Consider the following 17,622-nt stretch of genomic DNA (forward strand, 5'->3'; position numbering starts at 1 on the left):
CGCGCGCCCTAAGCACAGTGCCCGTGGAGCTGCGCACCGGCAGCAGGAAGAGGAGCACTGGTGAACGGGGAGCGAGGAGGTGAGTGGGACAGCGTCTCTGCCTGTCAGGGGGCAGAGACGCCGATGCTACAGCAAGATATTTGTCGGTGAACGGGATTCGTCCCCTCCAGGCTTTTATAGCATGGGGAAGTAGCTGATGAATAAATTGTTTTGTAAAATAATAAAAAGGGAGGAGTTGTTATGGTTAATTTTTAATATCTAGATATCATTATTAACCCCTTTACGACATAGGGCATATTAATACGTATCTGTGCCCTGGGCCTTATGGACCAGATACGTATTTATATGCCCTATCTTTAATGCGGCACCGCGACCGAAGCATTAAAATTCCGGTGCCATCTTTCCTAAGGTTTTTAATATAGACAGTGTAGGACCATCCCAATTAGGGTCACCTTGTCGCTGGTGGGACGGCTTGTATACATTTTTTGATCAAAAATAGTTCACTAAGTACCCTATATTTCATATGCAACTTTGCTTTACATTTATATATAATGATGGTAGGGTATGTGATATATTTTTTGTCTTTTGTAGGTTTTGTTTCTTTTTGCTAGTGTGAACATACTCTTATTTCTTGCATGTGTACCATCTTAGACCTCAGTTCACATTGCTTGGTTTTTTGCATCTAGATAGGTGCCTTGGGGGGGTCTAGTTTCCAAAATGGGGTCACTTGTGGGGGAGCTCCAATGTTTAGGCACACAGGGGCTCTCCAAACGCAACATGGCGTCCGCTAATTATTCAAGCAAATTTTACAATCAAAAAGTCAAATGGTGCTCCTTCCCTTCCGAGCCCTGCCGTGCACCCAAACAGTGGTTTTTCCCCACATATGGGGTATCTGCGTGCCCAGGGGAAATTGCACAACAAATTTTGGGGTCCATTTTTTCCTGTTACCCCTGCGAAAATAAGAAAAATTGGGTCTAAAGTAACATTTTTGTGAAAAAAGTTAAATGTTCATTTTTTTCTTCCACATTCCAAAAATTCCTGTGAAGCACCTGAAGAGTTAATAAAGTTCTTGAATGTGGTTTTGAGCACCTTGAGGGGTGCAGTTTTTAGAATGGTGTCACTTTTGGGTATTTTCTGTAATAAAGACCCCTCAAAGTCACTTCAAATATGATGTGGTCCCTAAAAAAATGGTTTTGTAAATTTTGTTGGAAAAATGAGAAATCGCTGGTCAACTTTTAACCCTTATAGCTCCCCAATAAAAAAAAATTTGGGTTCCAAAATTGTGCTGATGTAAAGTAGACATGTGGGAAATGTTATTTATTAACTCCTTTGTGTGACATATCTCTCTGATTTAAGGGCATAAAAATTCAAATTTTGAAAATTGCAAAATTTTCGCCAAATTTCCGTTTTTTTTTCACAAATAAACGCAAGTGATATCGAAGAAATTTTACCACTATCATGAAGTACAATATGTCACGAAAAAACAGTCTCAGAATCAGGGGAATCTGTTGAAGCGGTCCAGAGTAATTACCTCATAAAGTGACAGAGGTCAGAATTGTAAAAATTGGCCTGGTCATTAACGTGCAAACCACCCTCGGGGGTAAAGGGGTTAATTAGAAAATCAATTTATATAAACCATCTATTCCATGAGGCCTCTGCTTGAGTGTTTAAGACATACATTGTGAAATATCTGATTAAGATACTGGCTTCCTGTTAAGTCCCTGAGAAGGTTTTTACCTTGGGCCAAGGGAAATGTGTTTGTTACTGATAAGGCTATTTTCGGTTTTCTGTTCAGTTGTAACAATGAAGTATCTTAATTTGAATCTCGCTGGCAATGTGAAGACCCTTTTGCTGTCTATTCCAAAGTTCTCCTTAAAGCAAAGAGGGTCTCCATAACATCAGTAACTTTCTTTGTCCCGTCCATTCCTTCCCAACTGTGATTTTTCATCCAAGCATTGAGAGATGAGCTGAAAGCAGACAATGTTTTCTATAGAGGAATGGCAGACATGGGTGTTGTCCACATAGAAAGCCTCTCCTAAATCCCATGCACAAAAAAGCCGCCCTACAATCTGCCAGGACACATGCGGAAGCATAAGAAGACTCCTGGGACTTTATACTCTGGAGTGATGAGACCAAAATAAATGGGTTTTTTTTGGAACTGATGGCTTCAAAACTGTATGACATTGAAGAGGTGAGGAATACAATGAGAATGCATGGTGTCTACAGTGAGACCTGGTGGTGGGGCTGCATGAGGAGCTACATTTCATTGATGGGATCTTGAATTCACAGATGTTCTGCTCTGTAGTGAAAGAGAAGATGCTGCCATCACTCTGTTCCCTTGGTAGACCACTGTTACATTTCTGAAGAACAGGGTGACAGTGATTCAGTAGCCAAGTGTCTCCTAATCTGAACCCAACCAAACACCTATGGGGAATTCTGAAGAGACAAGTTGTCATCGCTCCATCCAGCCTCTAAGAGCTCGTTATCGAAAAAGAGAATAAAGATAGATGTAGTATTGTCACTAACTTGTTCATTCCAGGCCTAGAAAACTTGGTGCCGTCCTTTAAAATTATGGAGGCCATACAAAATAATAGATGTAGTAGCTTTTGATGTGGGGTGTACTCATTTTTGCATCAACTAATTTGAGTAAAACTGAAGATTTTGTAATGAGAGTTATATTATTACCCTTACTTTCATGTTTTGATTACAAAAAAATGTTCTATGAAACTTAGTGTTGGCAAAATTTTAGAAATTGATCTTGTGTTCAGTGAGCTATTAAATAAAATCTTACTCATCAAAGGGGGTGTACTCATTTATGCTGAACAATGTTTACTAAACTTTATAAAACACAGTGAACATAATTACACTTTCTTTCCCGTATGACTTCTTTCATGTTTTACAAGGTGTGATTTATGTATAAAAGATTTCCCACATTCTGAACATGAATACGGCTTCTCTCCTGTGTGACTTCTCTCATGCTGCACAAGATAATTTTTTTTAGTAAAGCATTTCTCACAGAATGAACATGAATACGGCTTCTCTCCTGTGTGAATTCTTTGATGTATAACAAGTTCCGATTTATATATAAAACATTTCCCACATTCTGAACATGAAAATGTGTTTTCTCCTGTATGAATTCTCTTATGTGTAGCAAGTTGATATTTATGTATAAAAGATTTCCCACATTCTGAACATGAATACGGCTGCTCTCCTGTGTGAATTTTCTCGTGTGTCACAAGTGTTGATTTCTCTGTAAAGCATTTCCCACATTCTGGACATGAATACGGCTTTTCTCCTGTGTGAATTCGGTGATGTTTAACAAGATCTGATTTATAACTAAAACACTTCCCACATTCTGAGCATGAATATGGCGACTTTCCAGTATGAATGCTCTGATGTCTACTAAGATGCCCTTTAGCTGTGAAGGTCTTCCCACATAGTGAACACAAAAATGTTTTTTCTCCTGTGTGAATTCTCTGATGTGTTATAAGACTCCCTTTATTTGTGAAGGACTTCTCACATAGTGAACATGAAAATGTTTTTTCTCCTGTGTGATTTCTCTGATGTGTAATAAGATTCCCTTTATTTCTAAAGCATTTCCCACAATCTGAACATGAATATGGCTTCTCTCCTGTGTGAATTCGCTGATGTGGAATAAGACTCCTTTTATATGTAAAGGACTTCCCACATTCTGAACATGAATATGGCTTCTCTCCTGTGTGAATTCTATGATGTGTAATAAGACTCCATTTAAATGTAAAACATTTCCCACATTCCGAACATGAATATGGCTTCTCTCCTGTGTGAATTCTCTGATGTATAATAAGACTTCCTTTACCTGTGAAGGACTTTCCACATTCTGAACATGAATACGGCTTTTCTCCTGTGTGAATTCTCTGATATATAACAAGTTGTGATTTATCTGAAAAGCATCTTCTACATTGTAAACATGAAAAAGGTTTTTCTCCTGTGTGAATTCTTTGATGTTTAACAAGGTCTGATTTACTTCTACAACATTTCCCACATTCCGAACATGAAAATGGCTTCTCTCCTGTATGAATTCTCTGATGGTTAATAAGACTCCAGTTATTTGTGAACGACTTTTCACATTCTGAACATGAATACGGCTTCTCTCCAGTGTGAATTCTCTCATGTGTAGTAAGACTTGATTTACAAGTAAAAGATTTCCCACATTCTGAACATGAATACGGCTTTTCTACTGTGTGAATTCTCTGATGTATAACAAGTTGTGATTGATCTGGAAAGCACCTACTACATTGTAAACATGAAAAAGGTTTTTCTCCTGTGTGAATTCTTTGATGTTTAACAAGGTCTGATTTACTTCTACAACATTTCCCACATTCCGAACATGAATATGGCTTCTCTCCTGTATGAATTCTCTGATGTGTAATAAGATACTCTTTATGTTTGAAGGACTTCTCACATTCCGAACATGAAAATGGCTTTTCTCCTGTGTGAATTCTCTCATGTATAACATATTTTGATTTATATGTAAAGCATTTCCCACATTCTGAACAGGAGTATGGCTTTTTTCCTTTGTGTTTTCTGTGTGTTAAAAAATCTGAGCTTTTTGTAAATTGCTTGTCACACTGAAATCTTGAATCCACTTTGCCACCTGGACTTTTGGTAATAATACGAGATTGCTCATTAGATGATTCCTCATGATCAGGAGGATTATAAGAAAGTGAAGCGCTGTGAAGTCCAGGAGGTGCAGGAAGGGTGATGAGGTTTTCTCCATTAGAGTGCTTCATGAGATCTTCTTTTTTACAATTTAGTAATGAACCGTTATTTTCACAAGGATTTCCTATTAGGATGAAAGATAAATTAGATCTGAGGGTTTTTTTCAACACAAAAGAGTTTTCTAAATGTATTTTCTGGAGCTCACAATGAAGACCCTCGTCAGTAAAAGTACCGGGAATAAGGAGGACAACTACATGCCATAACATTAACACAATGACAGGTAAAGTGAATGACACTTATAAACTGGTGACATTGGCACAAGTCAGGGGTGGCAGAGATTAGACAGCAAATAGTTATTTAAGTGGTAATTACTGATGACTGGTTCCCTTAATGTACCTCCAGTGCCATTTCACTCTCTCAAGCTTCATATCTTGGCCTTAATATAGAAAATTGTCCACGCAATTAAAGAAGTTGTCCACTACTATTAAAAATGCCCCCAATGTAATTAACCCGTTGAGAGAAGATTTTTTCTAATTACCTAGCTTTGTCTTTATTGGCTGCGAGCGGCGCTATCGCTGGCCACTCACCAACATCACGCGACCCCCGGCTGCAGCCGGCTCTTGCTTCTCCTGATGTCACGTCAAGTGAGGCGTGACTCGGTGATGCGATCCCCGCGGTGGATGCCGGGCTGTGGGTGGGGTTTCCCCGCGCGTCACATCCAGAATCCACCGCTCACTTTCCCAATGAATGCAAGGTAATTGTGATACACAAAATGTTATACAATTGAACAGTGAAGAAAAAAAAAATTACATTTTTACCACTATAATGTTATTTTAGCCCCAGATTTTACATTTTCACAAGGGAAAATTGGTAAAAATGACCACATAATTTGTTATACAATTTCTGCTGAACGGGGCAATACCCCATATGTGTCTGTACTGTACTGCTTAGCCACATGGCGAGACTCGGGAGGGAAGGAGCAATATTTTACTCTTGGAGAACAAACTTTAGTAGAACAGTTTCCAGACTCCATATACAAAGCCCCTAAGTGGCAGAAGAGCAGAATCCCCCCTCAAGTGACACCAGTTTGGAAATTACACCCTATGGAAATGTATCTATAGGTGTAGTGATGAATTTGACTCCATGGGTGCTTTCCAGAAAAGAACAGTAATGGATGTTGCGAAGTGAAAATGCAAATATTCCCTTATAGTGGCCAGTACATTGTAGTGTCCGGTACATTGCAGTGCCCTTACGTTGTAGCGCCCAGTACATGATTCCCAGCTAGTGCTTTCTGGAGAAATAAATTGTCTCTCCCCGCTACAGTAATGCCAAACATGTGGATGCTAACTGCCCACTGTGGGGCTCAGGAGGAGGGGGCATTTGGATTTGGGAGCGCAGATGTCACTGGATTTCTTTAAGTGGGAGCCAAGTCACTTTTCCAGAGCCTTTGTGCTTCCAGTGATATGGACACCCCCTATATTACTGTTTACAGATGATGAACCTGAGTGGGGACTTGTTTTTTGTGGGTTGAGTAGAAGCTCTTAATGGTGGCATTTTGGGGTACAGAACATTTTGGATCATATTTATCCTGTGCTGTACGCTGAACACTTACAGTGGGTACGGGAAGTATTCAGACCCCTTTACATTTTCCACTCTTTGTTTCATTGCAGCCATTTGGTAAATTCTAAAAAGTTCATTTATTTTTCTCATTAACCCCTTAAGCCCCGAGGGTGGTTTGCACGTTAATGACCAGGTCAATTTTTACAATTCTGACCACTGTCACTTTATGAGGTAATTACTCTGGAACGCTTCAACGGATTCCCCTGATTCTGAGACTGTTTTTTCGTGACATATTGTACTTCATGATTGTGGAAAAATTTCTTCGATATCACTTGCGTTTATTTGTGAAAAAAACAGAAATTTGGCGAAAATTTTGAAAATTTTGCAATTTTCAAAATTTGAATTTTTAAGCCCTGAAATCAGAGAGATATGTCACACAAAAGAGTTAATAAATAACATTTCCCACATGTCTACTTTACATCAGCACAATTTTGGAACCAAAATTTTTTTTTGTTAGGGAGCTATAAGGGTTAAAAGTTGACCAGCGATTTCTCATTTTTCCAACAAAATTTACAAAACCATTTTTTTAGGGACCACATCACATTTGAAGTCACTTTGAGGGGTCTTTATGACAGAAAATACCCAAAAGTGACACCATTCTAAAAACTGCACCCCTCAAGGTGCTCAAAACCACATTCAAGAACTTTATTAACCCTTCAGGTGCTTTACAGGAATTTTTTGAATGTGGAAGAAAAAAATGAACATTTAACTTTTTTCGCAAAAATGTTACTTTAGACCTAATTTTTTTTATTTTCACAGGGGTAACAAGAAAAAATGGACCCCAAAATTTGTTGTGCAATTTCCCCTGGGTACGCAGATACCCAATATTTGGGGAAAAAACACTGTTTGGGCGCACGGCAGGGCTCGGAAGGGAAGGAGCGCCATTTGACTTTTTGATTGTAAAATTTGCTTGAATAATTAGCGGACGCCATGTTGTGGGACTCTCCAAATGCAACATGATATCCACTAACAAATTGTCGGCTCAAATTGTTAGCGGACACCGTGTTGCGTTTGGAGAGCCCCTGTGTGCCCAAACTTTGGAGCTCCCCCACAAGTGACCCCATTTTGGAAACTAGACCCCCCAAGGCACCTTTCTAGATGCATAGTGAGCACTTGGAACCCCCAGGTGCTTCACAAAGTGATTCGTAAAAATGAAAAAGTGAAAAAAAAAACACTTTTTCATTTTTATGAATCAATTTGTGAAGCACCTGGGGTTCCAAGTGCGCACTATGCATCTAGATAGGTGCCTTGGGGGGTCTAGTTTCCAAAATGGGGTCACTTGTGGGGGAGCTCCAATGTTTGGGCACACAGGGACTCTCCAAATGCAACATGGTATCCGCTAACAAATTGAATGGAAAATCGGCTTAAATTGTTAGCGGACACCACGTTGCGTTTGGAGAGCCCCTCTGTGCCCAAACTTTGGAGCTCCCCCACAAGTGACCCCATTTTGGAAACTAGACCCCCCCAAGGCACCTTTCTAGATGCATAGTGAGCACTTGGAACCCCCAGGTGCTTCACAAATTGATTCGTAAAAATGAAAAAGTGAAAAAAAAAACACTTTTTCATTTTTATGAATCAATTTGTGAAGCACCTGGGGTTCCAAGTGCTCACTATGCATCTAGATAGGTGCCTTGGGGGGTCTAGTTTCCAAAATGGGGTCACTTGTGGGGGAGCTCCAATGTTTGGGCACACAGGGACTCTCCAAATGCAACATGGTATCCGCTAACAAATTGAATGGAAAATCGGCTCAAATTGTTAGCGGACACCACGTTGCGTTTGGAGAGCCCCTCTGTGCCCAAACTTTGGAGCTCCCCCACAAGTGACCCCATTTTGGAAACTAGACCCCCCAAGGCACCTTTCTAGATGCATAGTGAGCACTTGGAACCCCCAGCTGCTTCACAAATTGATTCGTAAAAATGAAAAAGTGAAAAAAAAAACACTTTTTCATTTTTATGAATCAATTTGTGAAGCACCTGGGGTTCCAAGTGCTCACTATGCATCTAGATAGGTGCCTTGGGGGGTCTAGTTTCCAAAATGGGGTCACTTGTGGGGGAGCTCCAATGTTTGGGCACACAGGGACACTCCAAATGCAAGATGATATCCGCTAACAAAATGTCGGCTCAAATTGTTAGCAGACACCATGTTGAGTTTGGAGAGCCCCTGTGTGCCCAAACTTTAGAGCTCCCCTACAAGTGACCACATTTTGGAAACTAGACCCCCCAAGGCACCTATCTAGATACATAGTGAGCACTTGGAACCCCCAGGTGCTTCACAAATTGATTCGTAAAAATGAAAAAGTGAAAAAAAAACACTTTTTCATTTTTATGAATCAATTTGTGAAGCACCTGGGGTTCCAAGTGCTCACTATGAATCTAGATAGGTGCCTTGCGGGGTCTAGTTTTCAAAATGGGGTCACTTGTGGGGGAGCTCCAAAGTTTGGGCACACAGGGGCTCTCCAAACGCAACACGGTGTCCGCTAACAATTTGAGCCGACAATTTGTTAGCGGATATCATGTTGCATTTGGAGAGTCCCTGTGTGCCCAAACATTGGAGCTCCCCCACAAGTGACCCCATTTTGGAAACTATACTCCTCAAGGATTTTATTAAGGTGTATAGTGAACATTTTGAACCCAGAGGTACGGCACAGAATTTGTTTACATTAGGTCATCATATTGAATAAGTTGTCATTATTCTTGAGCGCAAGTGCTCGCTACTTGAGTTTTCATCGGGTACTCAGGTATGCACCATGTACAGCGTGTGCTCGAGTGACATGCTCGAGTCCCTGCTCCGCATGTTTCACGGTTATTAGACACCCAAAAAAAAACATGCGGGGATCGCTCGTGCATGGCAGGCAATCCCCATAAAGTTTTTTTGGCCGCGAAGCATATGGGGCAGAGACTCGAGCATGTCACTCAAATACCCACGATACTCTATGCATACCAGAGCACCGGATGGATGCAAACTCAAGTAGCGAGCACTTGCGCTCAACACTAGTCGCCATATCGTCATCTTTTTTTCTTACTTTTGAAAAAAATCCCAACCCCAGCCCTAACCCTAGCACAACCCTAGCCCCAGCACAACCCTAGCCCTAGCACAACCCTAGCCCCAGCACAACCCTAGCCCCAAACCCAGCCCTAACCCTAGCACAACCCTAACCATAGCACAACCCTAGCCCTAGCACAACCCTAGCCCCAGCACAACCCTAGCCCCAAACCCAGCCCTAACCCTAGCCCAATCCTAACCCAAGAGTTTATTTTTGACGCCGTTCCTTGTGCGGTATAAGTGATTAGACGACTTTATTCTTCAGGTCGGTGTGATTACAGCAATGCCAGAATCATATGGGGTTTTTATGACTGACAGCTGTCACACACTAAAAGACGCATTTTTTGTAAAATCTACTTTTTGCATCGCCATATTTTGAGAGCTATAATTTTTCCAGATTTTGGCAGACAGTCATGTGACGGCTCGTTTTTTGCGGGATGACTTGACGTTGTTATTGGTGCCATTTTCAGGCACGTGACATTTTTTGATCGCTTTCTATTCCGATTTTTGGGAGGCAAAATAAGCAAAAACCAACAATTCAGGAATTGTTTTTTTTTTTTTTTTTATTCTGTTCCGCGTGTGGTAAAATTGATGAGGTGTCTTTATTCTTCGGGTCAGTACGTTTACAGCGGTACCACATTTGTATCATTTTTCTATGTTTTGGCGCTTATACACAATAAAAGCTATTTTATAGAAAAAAATATTTTTTAGCATCGCTTTATTCTGAGAGCTATAACTTTTTTATTTTTCGGCTGATGGAGCTGTATGGCGGCTTGTTTTTTGCGGGACGAGATGACGTTTTCAGCGGTACCATTTTTATTTATATGCGTCTTTTTGATCGCGTGTTATTCCACTTTTTGTTTGGCGGTATGGTGATAAAGCATTGTATTTTGCTTCGTTTTTTTTACCGTGTTCACTGAAGGGGTTAACTAGTGGGACAGTTTTATAGGTCAGGTTGTTCCGGACGCGGCGATACCAAATATGTGTACTTTTATTGTTTTTTTTTTTTTTATAATAATATTTATTGATGGGTACATTACATTTTTATTTTTGGTGGATTTGTTTTTTTTTTTTTATATTTTTGCAATTTTTTTTAATTTTTTTTTCCACTTTCAGACAGTTTATACACTTTATTACTTTGTTCCACTCTGGGACTTTCACTTTTTTTTCCCTGATCGCCTGCATGGCACAGGAATGCAGCACCATCCCTGTGCTATGCAGGCTATCAGCGCTGCACAGTGTGAAGATTGTTTGGAGATGCACTGCGCATGTCCAAACAATCTTCCTGCTGTCTGGTGACCCGGATGTTGTCATGACGACATCGGGTCATCATGGCAACACCCGGGAAGCTTTTGCAGACTGCGCTGGAAGCCGGAAGAGAAGGTGAGTATCGGCGATCACCTCCCCTTGCCCCCGCAATGCCGCGATCGACTTCGATCGCACCATCGCAGGGGATAATGTGCTGGGAGCGGTGCAGGACCGCTCCCTGCACATAGTACCGGGTGTCAGCTGTGACAATCAGCTGACACACGGCGGCGATCGCGCCCGCACAGCCTGTGTGCGCGCGCGATCGCGATGACGTACTAATACGGGTCTGGCTCTTAAGTCCCAGGGCACAGACGCGTATTAGTACGTCAGATGTTGTTAAGGGGTTAAAGTACACTCTGCACCCCATCTTGACTGAAAAAAAGCAGAAATGCAGACAATTTTGCAGATTTATTAAAAAAGAAAAACTGAAATATCACATGGTCATAAGTATACAAACCCTTTGCTCAGACACTCATATTTAAGTCACATGCTGTCCATTTCCTTGTGATCCTCCTTGAGATGGTTCTACTCCTTCATTGGAGTCCGGCTGTGTTTAATTAAACTGATAGGACTTGATTTGGAAAGGCACACACCTGTCTATATAAGACCTCACAGCTCACAGTGCATGTCAGACCAAATGAGAATCATGAGCTCAAAGGAACTGCCCAAGAAACTCAGAGACAGAATTGTGGCAAGGCACAGATCTGGCCAAGGTTACAAAAGAATTTCTGCATTACTCAAGGTTCCTAAGAGCACAGTGGCCTTCATAATCCTTAAATGGAAGAAGTTTGGGACCACCAGAAGTCTTCCTAGACCTGGACATCCAGCCGAACTTAGCAATCGTGGGAGAATAGCCTTGGTGAGAGAGGTAAAGATAAACCTCAAGATCACTGTGGCTGAGCTCCAGAGATGCAGTAGGGAGATGGGAGAAAGTTCCACAAAAGTCAACGATCACTGCAGCCCTCCAGCAGTCGGGCCTTTATGGCAGAGTGGCCAGATGGAAGCCTCTACTCAGTGCAAGACATATGAAAGCCCGCATAGAGTTTGCTCAAAAACACATGAAGGACTCACAGACTATGAGAAATAAGATTCTCTGGTCTGATGAGACGAAGATAGAACCTTTTGGTGATAATTCTAAGCGGTATGTGTGGAGAAAACCAGGCACTGCTCCTGACCTGCCTAATACAATCCCAACAGTAAAACATGGTGGAGGCAGCATCATGCTATGGGGGTATTTTTCAGCTGCAGGGACAGGATGACTGGTTGCAACTGAAGGAAACAAGAAAGTAGCCAAGTACAGAGAAGTCCTGGATGAAAACCTCTACCAGAGTGCTCTGGACCTCAGACTTGGCCGAAGGTTCACCTTCCAACAAGACAACGACCCTAAGCACACAGCTAAAATGACAAAGGAGTGGCTTCAGAACAACTCTGTGGCCATTCTTGACTGGCCCAGCCAGAGCCCTGACCTAAACCCAATTGGGCATCTCTGGAGAGACCTGAAAATGGCTGTCCACCAACGTTCACCATCCAACCTGATGGAACTGGAGAGGATCTGCAAGGAGGAATGGCCGAGGATCCCCAAATCCAGGGGTGAAAAACTTGTTGCATCATTCCCAAGAAGACTCATGGCTGTACTAGCTCAAAAGGGGCTTTTACTCAATACTGAGCAAAGGGTCTGAATACTTATGACCATGTGATATTTCAGTTGTTTTTTTTTTAAATAAATTTACAAAAATTTCTACATTTCTTGTTTTTTTCAGTCAAGATGGGAACAGAGTGTACTATAATGAGAAAAAAATGAACTTTTTAGAACTTACCGAATAGCTGCAATGAAACAAAGAGTGAAAAATGTAAAGGTGTCTGAATACTTTCCGTACCCACTGTACATCGGGGTTTCCATCTAAATCTACAAAATACATGATTCAGATGACACCCCCGAGGGATCCATTCAGAATAATGAGGCAGCAGAGTTACACCGGACTCCGTCTAGCCTCTGGTCGACTGCGCTTTTATGCACGCTTAAAAAGATGGACATCACTGGATCATAGGCCAGACGGCGTCCACAGGGCCTCATTATACGGAATCTTCCCCCGGGGTTCTGTCCGAATCGCAAGCGCAGTCATTTATATGGCAGCATGAGACTTGTGTAAGAACAATATGGAAGTAAAAGATGGAAGTAATATTAAAAAACACAATTAGGAAAATTAAAAATGTGCTTATTAAATCATTAAGAAGAGGTGTGAATGCGGCCCAGTTATTCATCGGTGCGCAACCGGACTCTGTACAAGAGCAGCCGCGCCATCACCGGACGCTTCTGCTGTGATGTGGACGGCGGATAAAGCTTCACTGCACCGGAGACTTCATACAATATCGCACACCGGTCATCGTCAGGCGCCGCTAATCATAGTCACATGCCAATCGTCATCGTCACACGCCAGTCATCATCATCACACACCGCTAATCATAGTCACATGCCAATCATCATCGTCATACGCCAGTCATCATCATCACACGCCGCTAATCATAGTCACATGCCAGTCATCATCATCATACGCCAGTCATCATCATCACACGCCGCTAATCATAGTCACATGCCAGTCATCATCGTCATACGCCAGTCATCATCATCACACGCCTCTAATCATAGTCACATGCCAATCATCATCGTCATACGCCAGTCATCATCATCACATGCCGCTAATCATAGTCACATGCCAATCATCATCGTCATACGCCAGTCATCATCATCACACGCCGCTAATCATAGTCACATGCCAATCATCATCATCATATGCCAGTCATCATCATCACAAGCCGCTAATCATAGTCACATGCCAGTCATCATCGTCATACGCCAGTCATCATCATCACAAGCCGCTAATCATAGTCACATGCCAATCATCATCGTAATACGCCAGTCATCATCATCACACGCCGCTAATCATAGTCACATGCCAATCATCATCGTCATACGCCAGTCATCATCATCACTCGCCGCTAATCATAGTCACATGCCAATCATCATTGTCATACGCCAGTCATCATCGTCACCAAAATCTGTGACATCTATGACCTCGATCAGAAATGTCCCCCATATACAGATCCGGTACAGGACTCAGCACCGTCTACCTGATGATCCTCCGGGATGTTGTGATTCTCCTCTGGACAGTCCTGGGGATACAGAGGACGGGGACATCTCTCTGGTGGATTTCTTTCCATGAGTCCATCTGTAGGAAACACATAGTGACAGAATACAGTGACATGTAAAAGTTTGGGCACCAATGGTCAAAATTACTGTTATTGTGAACAGTTAAGTTGAAGATGAAATAATCTCTAAACGGCCTAAAGTTAAAGATGACATTTCCTTTGTATTTTAGGCAAAACAATAAATAATAAATTATATATATTTTCATCTTTTACATTTAAAAAAAAATTCAATAAGGTAAAATGGGCAAATGCAAAAGTTCTGGCACCCGGCAAAGTTAGTAGCTAGTAGCGCCCCCTTTTGAAAGTATCACAGCTTGTAAATGCTTTTTGTAGCCAGACAATAGCCTTTCAATTCTTGTTTGAGGGATTTTCATTCATTCATTCTTCTTTGGAGAATTCTTCCAGTTCTGTGAGATTCTTGGGTCGTCTTACATCGTCTGCTATTTTGAGGTCTAGCCACAGATTTTCAATGATGTTCAAATCAGGGGACTATGAGGGCCATTGTAAAACCTTCAGCTTGCGCCTTTTGACGTGTGTTTAGTATCATTATCATTTGCCATCCTCTTTTCACCTCCAGCTTTTTTGCAGATGGTGTTATGTTTGCATCAAGAATTTGCTGAAATTTCATGGAATCCATTCTTCCCTCTACCCGTTCCCTGTGCCAGTGGCTGCAACACAACCCCAAAGCATGATTGATCCACCACCATGCTTAATGGTTGGCGAGATGTTCTTTTCCCAAAATTTTGTGCACTTTTTTCTCCACACAACTTTGATCATTGCTTGTTTCCAAAATGCATCAGACCTTCTTAGATGTACTTTTGCATACTTCTGACGCTGAATTTCATGGTGAGGTCGCAGGAGAGGTTTTCTTCTGATGACTCTTCCATGAAGGCCATATTTGTGCAGGTGTCTCTGAAGAGTACAACAATGTACCACAACTCCAGAGTCTGCTAAATCTTTCTGAAGGTCTTTTGCAGTCAGGCGGGGGCTCTGATTTGCCTCTCTAGCAATCCTACTGAAAATTAGCTTGGTCTTCCAGACCTTATCTTGACCTCCACTGTTTCTGTTAACTGCCATTTCTTTATTACATTTTGAACCGAGGAAAGGGCAAATTGAAAACGCTTTGCTCATAGCCTTCTCCTGCTTTGTGGGCCTCCACCATTTTCAGAGTGCTAGACAGTGGATTAGAAGAAGCCATGGCTGCTGTTTTTTGGCACATTGTTAGAGTAGGCAGGGTTTTTATAAAGCTGGACTTTCCTAACGATGATAGGTAATGAGCCCTTACCCTAACAGGCTAAGTAAGGTCTGAATCATTGGTCAAAGTTATCTGAGCACACAAATGTCCAAGGGTAATACAAAGGAAATGTGTCATCTTTAACTTTAGGTCTTTTAGAGATCATTTCATCTTCAACTGGTCACAATAACAGTAATTTTGACCAGGGGTGCCCAAACTTTTACATGCCACTGTAGATTGTGTCATGTGATCATGAGATGATGGGAGTAGTAGTAGATGACCACAGAACCGACATGACAGTCTCCCCTCCTCACCCTGCTGATCGGCCCATATGGCGGTCACCTTTTGTGCTCCATGTATAACCTCAACCTTAATATCAATCAGATCTTCACCCTAAAAAGAAAAATTTAAGATGAGCTCAGGTCCCATCACTTCATGGTCAGATGTTGTGGGGACTTCAGTGTCATCTACATGATGATCCTCCGGGATGTTGTGATTCTCCTCTGGACAGTCCTGGGGATACAGAGGACGGGGACATCTCTCTGGTGGATTTCTCCTCCTGGATCCATCTGTGGAGACACAGAGACTGAATAATGACCTGCCGTGTATCTTCTGTCTATATATGAGACTAGGCTCTCAGAACTGGTAATTCTATGTTTATGTATCTGGGAATAAATTACATTGTTGTGGTCCTCACCCCCGATACCAAGGACCCAACACATTGTGGCCTCAAGTATGAAGTGATAATCAGCGAGGCCAAAGCCTAATGCTCTCTGCTCTGCACTCGGAGGAAGAGGACCCCGAGGAGAGGGACAGAGAAGACCCTCATCAGTCAGATGAAGGAGCCGTACTAAGAAACACAACTTCTCCAAGTTTCGTCTCCACCAGGGATGGAACCACAGAGGAGCTGGAGAAAGCTCCACATTTTCATCCATCGGTTTCTTCTCTCCTAATTCACTGTATGGAGATTGGGGGAAGGACGGTGACCATTTACCAGTGATTGTATTTTTGAGAGCTCATGATGTCACCATGAGGACACGGCCTCCCTCCTGGACAGGATCCTCTGGGATCACTAAGAGGAGAGAACCTGATCTATTAAAAGACGAGTTACCGTGTTTTTCTTCTTCTTTAAATAGAGATAAATCTCCACATCCGCCTCGGTATAAACACTAAAATAGGCAGCAAGTTCTGTGTTTGTCTCTAAAGGAGGAAAAAAGGGCACATGTACGACTAACGTACGAAGTCATAGAACCCGGAAGGACGGTGTTGTGGGGAGCACCCGGTACACAGCGGTTAGTACCCATCAATGTGTAGAAAGGACAACTAGAGAGCCGGCACCGGGGTCATGGGCGCTTACTGATGCACACGGGGAGCCAAGGAGAGATTGTCTGGTCAGACTCCACAGAAAACCTCCATAATACATATTCTTCTGAACAAACATCCTTGTAAGGGAGACTTACACTTATTACCACCAGACCAGGATCTCAGATTGAAGTCCCCATTAATTTTGCTTTGCCTCCCAAAACTAGAACAAATGTTTTTGTATAATAATAATAATAATAATAATAATAATAATATAAAAATATATATATATATACACACATACACATATGTATATACACATACATACATACACACATACAGGGTGGTCCAAAATGAGGTGGCCAGAAAATAATAACATTTATTTTGATTTATATATAAAATGATATTTACTAACACAAGCAGAACATTGACAATTACATTTCATTCTGAACAATAATACAAAAGCCCTTAAATGTTATCAGCGCAGGGGCTCACACTGTTTTCCATTACAATTTGCGCAGCTTTGAAGTCGCCTCTTTCGCTTTAACAAACTTTTTTTGCACAAGTCTCTTCGGGTAATAATTTCTTGAAATTCATCTCTTATGTAATTTTTCAAATCACTGACACTTTTTGGTTTTCGGCTATAAACTTTGTCCTTGAGTACTCCCCAAAAGAAAAATCCATTGGGGTCAAGTCTGGTGAACGTGCCGGCCAATCAAGTGGGCCTCTTCAGCCAATCCATTTATTAGGAAATGTTTCATCAAGATACTCGCGGACCACTCTTGAATAATGTGGAGGGGCCCCATCTTGTTGGAAATAATGGTCATGTGAATTAGGCTGTGGATGTAACTGGGGAACAACTTGATTCATTAGAATTTTCCAGCCAGTTTCACTTTACACCAAGTTTGATAAATCCCTTCATAACCTTATTACGCTTTCTGTCCATCTACTTTTGGACCACCCTGTATATATATACACAGTACAGACCAAAAGTTTGGACACACCTTCTCATTTAAAGATTTTTCTGTATTTTCATGACTATGAAAATTGTACATTCACACTGAAGGCATCAAAACTATGAATTACCACATGTGGAATTATATACTTAACAAAAAAGTGTGAAACAACTGAAAATATGTCTTATATTCTAGGTTCTTCAAAGTAGCCACCTTTTGCTTTGATGACTGCTTTGCACACTCTTTGCATTC

At 41.6% G+C, this 17,622-nt stretch overlaps 1 protein-coding gene across 1 annotated transcript in view; it reads right to left on the bottom strand.

Annotated features, from left to right (window-relative positions):
- Positions 1-2,861: 2,861 nt before the first annotated feature.
- The window catches only part of LOC141240126 (uncharacterized), a 38,172-nt gene continuing 23,411 nt past the window's right edge, over positions 2,862-17,622 (bottom strand). Inside the window, exon 2 of the mRNA XM_073668597.1 lies at positions 2,862-4,547. Coding sequence (XP_073524698.1) covers positions 2,862-4,547 — 1,686 coding nt within the window. The remainder of the gene's footprint in view (positions 4,548-17,622) is intronic.

The sequence above is a fragment of the Phyllobates terribilis genome, unplaced genomic scaffold (genome assembly GCF_046119375.1).
Source record: "Phyllobates terribilis strain yellow unplaced genomic scaffold, ASM4611937v1 Scaffold_796__1_contigs__length_659822, whole genome shotgun sequence".
NCBI lineage: Eukaryota > Metazoa > Chordata > Amphibia > Anura > Dendrobatidae > Phyllobates > Phyllobates terribilis.